Below are 7,422 nucleotides of genomic sequence, written 5' to 3'. Positions count from 1 at the left end.
ACCCAAAAAAAAAAAAAAAAAAAAAAAAAGAGATGTGCTCAGCAGTCCAGGCCTTGAGAAAGCAAGTCATACTGGGTCCAAAAGTAATGAGATTAGACCTGAAGGAATGAGCAGGAAGCGGGGGATCCCCTCCAGAGAGCTCCGTTTAGGAAGTGATTCCCCTGTGTGCCTGGCCCACACTCCTACTGGGCCCGGCTTTCCTGAGAACACTGAGTGTCAAAGAGCGGCTGATTCGCCGGGATGATGAGCTTCGCCTGAGAAGCGGGGCTCAGCCTCTGACAGCACAAAGGGAAGGAAGCAGGAGGAAGGACAAGTTTCCCAGCAGAAAACTCGCATGGAAGAGACACTCCCATGTGGCAGCCACTCCTGCAAGCCCCGAAGAGTGGGGAGAAGGGCGCCCCGAAAGCCAGCCGGCCTCCAAGTCTAGCACTCTGGAGAGAACAGCCCTTCCCCGTGAGTCAGAAGACTTTGTCCTGCAGACCTCACCCATGTCCTCCGCCCCGCCCATTCCGTCCATGCCCTAAGTTCTCCCCATGATCCCCCATCCTGGTCAGTTTCCTTGGGAACCGCTTTGGCTCAGGGAAGGCCCATGGGAATCTAGCCACAGGCTAGCGGCCTAGCCGAGGCCATAAAGACCCCAGGCCTTGGCCTGGTCACTTTACCATTGACACTGAGACTTCATTCCTGGACCGCTGGGGTTACAGGGAGATGTGTGGCTTCCCCAGAACAAATTATTCCTTGGCTGTATATATGAGTATTTTCGATGGTGAGGCTCTGGTGGCTCCTCAGAGAAGAGAGCCTTGGGACAGCCCCTGCGCTGGGCTTCTGCTCTGAGGTCTTGGATGGGGGACTGGAGCCTTCCTTCCTCCCGCAAAAGGCTAGAGCACCTCAGTGATGGCTTCCGGGGGGGCTGAGCACCTTAGGGCTGCAATCCCACCTCCCCCCCTCCCTCGGCAGCTGGGATGGATGAATCCTCAGCTGTATATGCTGAGAGTTAAATTAGGTTTCTCTACTTCATTGCACCCGGATCAGCATTTTTGGACAACACAGGCCCTCTCTGCAGCTCTCCTGCTAATGCCCACCAAACCCAAACTTCTCCCAGCTGCCCAGGAAGGCAAAACAGGGGGTGGGGCCGGAGACAGAGAGGCAGCCGCCGCCAGCTGTGCCAATCCAGTGCTCTCTGACCTCTTGGCCCTATCCTGGTCTGTCCCTGAGCCTTGGGGATGGGAGTGTGGGCCTTGGCACCTACCACCTGCTAAACACAGGCAGTGTCCCGGTTGCCATACCCCAGTCCCACTGTGGAGCTCGGAGAGCAGCATCCAGCTACAAAAGAACTGGAGCTGATGTTCCTGCCTCTTCGTCAATACTCCAGGTTCCCCAGCACTGCCTAAGCAGACAGCAGATGGGTCTGGTCTATTGAGGAAGGATGGTGCTTGTTCCCCATTATGGCCCTTACGTTCCTAGGTCTCCACTGGTCCCGGCCGACTTGGTTCTGACTACAGAGGGAAAGGCCCTGACATAGCTGCACACCTGGAAGCTTTCAAACAGAGGAACTGTACAAATGCCAAGTCCAGCCCACAGTCGTTTGTGGAGAGCTACTGACGTGAACAGAGGGTCTGCTGAAGCTGAGGTCAGGGTGGGGAGAGCCCAGGAAGGAGCTCGGAGTTGAAACGTGGGAGCGGGGTCGGGGGTGGGACAAAAGGACGTGCGCTCAAAGGTCAGTGCTTCTGCACTTATACAGGGGTAGGAGTCAGTGGGGGTCTGACTGGACACCCCATAAAGTGGTCATTTCATGGGCGGATAACAGGATGGATAGGGCAGCACTGTATGCTCACACCAGGCTGCGGGTGTCAGGGCCACAGGACCTAAAGTGATGCACCCTGGGTCTGCGTCTTCGTGTCCCTTCCATATGGCACAGAGCTTCCCTGTGGTCAGGAGAAGGGCTGTGTCTGAAACCCTAATGAGTGATGGATAGCAGAGCTGGGCAAAGACCAGCGATGGAGAACGAATGAGAATGATGGCCTGGCACACAGTAGGGGCTCACTGCACATCTGTGAAATGAATGAAGGAATATTCTAGCTGGGTGCATTTCACACGATAGGTACTCAATTAATAATAGAGAAAACAGGGAAGTGCGAAGGTGGAGGCTTCTGTGAACGCACAGCCTCATGATGAACTCTGAGTCTCAAAGGACCAAGCGTGGAGGGAAGGCGCACACGCGGAAGCAAAGATCAGAAGTGCCTGGTCTCAAGGACTTCCAGAGAGCAGCCCACAGAAGCTGGGCCAGGCTTCCAGAGGAGAGGAGAGAACGGGAAGACAGGGTGGCCTGCAGGAGGTGCAGCCAGCCTGGGAGTCTCGGAAGAACCCGGGCGGGGTCTGCCGTGTCTGAGCTGAGGGATGGAAACTGGGAACCCGAGGAAAGGATGGGAGAGTGTAGAGAAACAGCCCTGGCCTTTTTCTGGATAGAAGCTGACAGAGTCCTGAAGAGAAGGGAGATTCCTCCAATAGGCAGGCAGATACCAGTGACTAGGGCGATCTGGCAGAGGAAACCTCTGATCAAGAGTTTCCCCAAACACTCAGAGGCAGACTTGATTTACCTGTGCCTGGGTCTCCCCGAGTGAGGGGTTCAGTGTGTCCGTCTGACCTCTGCTCTGAGCAGTGAGCGGGGGTGGGAGTGTGTGGCACAGGACCATGACTAGATGCAGCATCCTAGGGTGCCACGGTCCTCCATGCCGGTGACAGCTCCTCAGGTGGGATCTGAACCCAGGGCTTTGCCAAGTGCGTGACTCCCTTCAGGGGTCTGGCTTTGCTGGGCTCTCTCAGAGAGGTGCCCCAGGCCGGGCAGGGGAAGAGCTGAGGGAGGCCTTGCCCTGCCCTCCGCCCCGGGGAAGGCCACCACACCCCTCCCGGCGGTCAGTCACACTCACCTGTGGGCTGTCCTGGTAGGGAGGGGGAGGGACATTCTGCGTGGCCATCATCGTCAGAGCGGGGGCTGGGGAGGCATGTTGCATCATGGGATGGATTCACATGGAGGATCTGTGGCGGGAGAAACGGGGCCGCACCGTTAATAGCTGAGCGCAGGGAGCCCCAGGGACCAGCGGCTGGACATGCTCCCAGGCTGGGCCACCAGGATTGGCTGGTTACAGCAAGGGCTGGAAGCCCTTCGCGGGGGACGAACGCGAGTTAAGGGAAGAAGCCTGGGGGGTGAGGCTTGCTGCGCTACGCTGACTTGCAAGAAACACTATTCACATCACACGTAAAACAACCTGTGCACCTGCACCCCTGCTTTGTTCAGTACCAGCTGTGGCCTGGGGGGGGCGGGACTTGGCTGGCGGCAGCTCAAGGGGGTTGGCGGCCATGAGGGCACCCCACGGTCAAGGGTGCTTTCCCTTCCCCAGGCCTGCCACCTGCACCCTCGGGGCGGAAGCCTCAGCCCTCACGGTTCCAGATCCCCCCTCCCTGTCCCCGGGGGTCTGCCAGCACCACACCAACCCCCCAGGTGTGCTCACGACGCCCCCTAGTGGTGGAGAGGGACGTGGGGCGCTGGTTCCTCCTCAGACTGGAGGGTGGAGCAAGTACCCTAGGGCCACCACCGGGAGGTGTTCCGGGAAGGGAAGGAGGCCGGGAACAGGGTCCACAGCCGCACAGACTGTGCCTGCACATTCTCTTAGAAGACTTTCCTTGGCCTTGGTTCAACCCTAAGTTCAACCACACGTGGGGCCAGAAGAGCCACCCGAAGCAAATGGTCCTCTTACAGAGGCGGAGACAGAGGCCAAGAGGAGAGAAGTGTGTGTGTTTGGAGGGGAGGGCAGTGCCGGGGAAGCCGGGATGGACCCAAGCTCTGCAGACTCCCCGTTCCGCCTGCTCTACTGTACCAACCCCCACCCCACCCCATCACCCGTAAGCGAGCTGCCCCCATTGGCCTCCAGGTCTCTTCTTGAATCACAAAGTGGTGCGTAAGTGGAGACAGCCGGGCAGTACCACCCAAGGAAACAGAATGCTGAGAGAGCTGTTTAGCTGCAGGAGATGCCCTGAAATATTTAGAGCTGGAAACCACGGCTAATTGCCTGATACAGGAGGGTGCTGATGAGCGGGCAACCTTTGAGAGTATGACAGTCAGACCTTCCCTCTCCTTCCTTCCTCTCCCTGGGGACCTTGGGGCTCCGTCCTCTTCCCACCTGATGTCCTCCTACCACACCCTCCCCAGGGTCTTCCAAAATGTTCACATACCTGAATTCTGTGGGAGTTTGAGGGAGTCAAAGGGAGGGTCTCCAGGACCCTATGTGGAGTGTGTATGTGTGTGTGTGTGTGTGTGTCTTGGTTCTTTTTCAGGAAGAGGTGGACAGATCAGCTCTGGCTGACCTGAGTCTCCGAAGTACCAGGTGTGCTTTGACCTGAAGTGCACAGGTGAAAGCACTGGAAATCCAGACATTCATTCAACGAATGTTTATCAGGTGTCAACTACACGCAAAGAACTGTGCTGGGGTGGGGAGACAGATGAGAGGAGGCAAGGCCTTCCCCCCAGGGAGGGAGGTGATGGTCCAGCGGGAAAGAAGAAAGTGAAGAGAGGTTCCCGTGGAGAAGGCACGGCGGGGGATGCCTTTTCCTGTGCTGAAACGTCGAGACTGCAGGTAATTCCTCTTTGCCCCACCGCTACCCCTACCTCGCCCACCCTGGCCTCACTTCAGAAGATGGGCCGCCAGGACGTCTTTGCAGCAGAAGCACCCAGGGTCACCCCATCTCACACACACTAGGCACCGAGATCCAGGCTTTACTTCTGCAGAGAGGCTCGGAAGGGAGCCCTGGGGAAGCCAAACTCCACAGGCGGGGAACCATTGCCTATTTTCATGGCTGGGTCTTGTCTGGGAGGTGGAAAACACCCAAGGAAGGAAAGAGCAGAGTGGAGAGGGCTCGTGGGGGAGGGAAGAGGATATAGACTCCTTGAGACATCAGAAAGAACTTCCAGAATGAAGACTTCTGAGATATTAAATTGGGCGTGGAATCTCTCCCTCTTGGGCCCGGAGGGAATAAAGGAAAAAGGGGTATTTCAGGGGTGTGCTAGGCTCAGCCTTTCCTGTGACTCTGGCAGTTGAGGTAACTTTGGATGAGGCCTACAGGTACTGAGGCAGGATCCCTTCCGGGGAGCACCAGTCTTAGATGCTCCTTGGCCGGAAAAAGCGAACTTCTGAGGGGCTGCAGTGCCAGGAGCCTCCAGAAGGGGGAGCCTGGGGGCAGAGTCTGGAGGCAGATTTTCTCCCCTTTTAGGGGCAACTGGTTCCCTTCCACCTTGAGTTTGGGTCTTTTGGTACCTCATTCCACGGATGAGAAAGTCATCACGAAGGCAAAGCACAGGAAGCTCAATGAGGAGGATCTGGGGTAGAAAGAGGACTCTAGTCTGCATTCTTTTGTTCACTGTCCAATCAATGAGAGGTAGGGTCGTTTTAGAGTCTCTGTCCCTAGAAATACTTGCAACAGCTGGATAGCTGCCCTACCTGGGGGTAAAGAGAGACGGCTAAGAGTAGTCTGCACCCAGAAACAACCCACCGTCCAGGCTGAGAAGAGATTTTTCAGTCTGCAGCCTGCTGGACTGTGGAGCAGGGGCCAGAGGCCACGGGAACAATTTTCTGAGGACCCAGATGGCCCTTGCCCCTCCCACTCCTCCCCTCTGGGGTCACCACAGGCCACTAGGCCACTGCCCCATTGCCCTCTGGGGGCTGCTCCTGCAAGAAAACAGGAGGCCTTTTCATCAGGGGCTTAAGTTTCCTTCCCTGCTCGCTCAGGCACAGAAGCGTCTGGTAACCTGATGCTGGGGGAGCCGTGCCCATCTCCGGAAGCTCGCCCTTTTCTTCACACGCCCCCTCACCCGCACATGCGCTCCTTCCTCCTTCCAGCTGGGCTTGGGGGGCTGAGGGTCCATGTGGGACCATCCCCGAGAGGAACGTGGGAATCTGACTTCTCTAAGCTGAGGCTCCACAGCTGGGATGCGGGGAACTCCTTGAGCCATCGCTGGGCACCCGGGCCTCTGGGGAAACCTGCCATTTTTGCACTTTCTTTGGGAGCGTGGAGGGCACAGCAGGCCTGTTCCCGGCCTCCGGGCATTTGTCTGTGGCCTGGCCGGAGGCTGCTCCGCCCTGTCCAGGGGCCCCAGCCCTCTGTCACCAGACACCAGGGCACTGGAGGGAACACAGCCAAGACGCAAATGGAGGACACACGGGGAATGATTTACCACCGAGAAATTTCCCATGTCAAAAGATTGTTTTTAACGTTGAAAACCTTTCTTATATGGCAGCTAGGAGGGAAAAAAACCCACCAAAACCCTAATGCAACACTCAACCCCACAATGATATCCAAGAAAAAGTAATTTGTCACTGACATTATCTTCAAAAGGAGCTAAAACTGCCATTTTCCAGAGCTCAGGAGCTGAGGAAGGCAGTGTGCACAGGCTGGTGGTGCCTGAGCGGGCCTGAAGGACACCCCTCAGGAAGAGGGGAGGGGTACCCCGGGAGCACCCACTCCGTTTCCTCAACTCCAGCTCCCCAGCCAGGTGAGGCCCTCCATCTGGAGCCCAAACGCCAGCGTGTTGACAAACAGGCTTAGAAAAAAGATCCAAGCTCGTTAGGAAGGAGCTCATTAGAACTTGTTGACATGAAACCCATTAGACCAATTAACATTCCATTAACGGCCTGGGGCACCCAGGGGTTAACGGTGCCCGGCAGTAATTGGGCTGGGGTGCTGGGTTGGGGGCTCAGGGCCTTAAGGATGAGAAACAAAGTCTAATTGGGAACTCTCGGACCAGCCAGCCCCACAGCATCTGTTCTTACTCCCTGACCCTGGCTGAGCCTCCACTGTAGGGCCTGCGGTAGGAGAGGGGATGAAGGGACCAACTTCCCTGTGGCTCCCCACTGTCCCAGCCCATCGCCTGGAGACTGGGCGGGTGGCTGGCACAGGATAGGGTGGGGGGACATTTCCACCCTCTTGCACTCTGATGGTCTTGTTTTCTTCATCCACCCCTCCCTTCCCCTCCCCCTCTCCACACCCCACTTCTGGTCCAGTTTCTCTCCTGGGCCCCGGGAAGTAAGTCTCCTCTCCTCTCCTGGATAGGTTTTCAAAAATGTTTCCCACTCTTACAGAGCCTCTTTGGAGAAGCTAGAATCCTTGAGGGCCCAGAGTCTAATTCATCTGAAGAGCGCTGTAAGTCAGGGCAGAGGAGTCGGGGAGCGACCACTGGCCCTGCTCTCTCTCCTCTAGAATCCTTGAGGGCCCAGAGTCTAATTCATCTGAAGAGCGCTGTAAGTCAGGGCAGAGGAGTCGGGGAGCGACCACTGGCCCTGCTCTCTCTCCTTCCTTCCTTCCTCCCTCCCTCCCTCCCTCCTTCCCTCCCTTCCTTCCTTCCTTCCTTCCCTCCCTCCCTCCCTCCCTCTT

General features: G+C 57.1%; 1 protein-coding gene across 4 annotated transcripts in view; it reads right to left on the bottom strand.

The window, feature by feature from the left end:
- The window catches only part of PKNOX2 (PBX/knotted 1 homeobox 2), a 262,937-nt gene that overhangs the window by 73,473 nt on the left and 182,042 nt on the right, over positions 1–7,422 (bottom strand). The window contains exon 2 of one of the 4 annotated variants that reach the window (XM_007463597.1): positions 2,928–3,036. The exons of 2 other annotated variants lie outside the window; for them this stretch is intronic. In XM_007463597.1, coding sequence (XP_007463659.1) covers positions 2,928–2,962 — 35 coding nt within the window. In that variant the 5' untranslated portion in view covers positions 2,963–3,036. Of the gene's footprint in view, positions 1–2,927; positions 3,037–7,422 lie in introns of those variants that run through there. One more of the 4 variants, XM_007463595.1, reaches the window with a different exon arrangement.

This window comes from Lipotes vexillifer, unplaced genomic scaffold (genome assembly GCF_000442215.2).
Source record: "Lipotes vexillifer unplaced genomic scaffold, Lipotes_vexillifer_v1.1 scaffold442, whole genome shotgun sequence".
NCBI lineage: Eukaryota > Metazoa > Chordata > Mammalia > Artiodactyla > Lipotidae > Lipotes > Lipotes vexillifer.
Note: the sequence above shows the minus strand (reverse complement) of the source record. Positions and strands in the feature narration are given on the sequence as shown.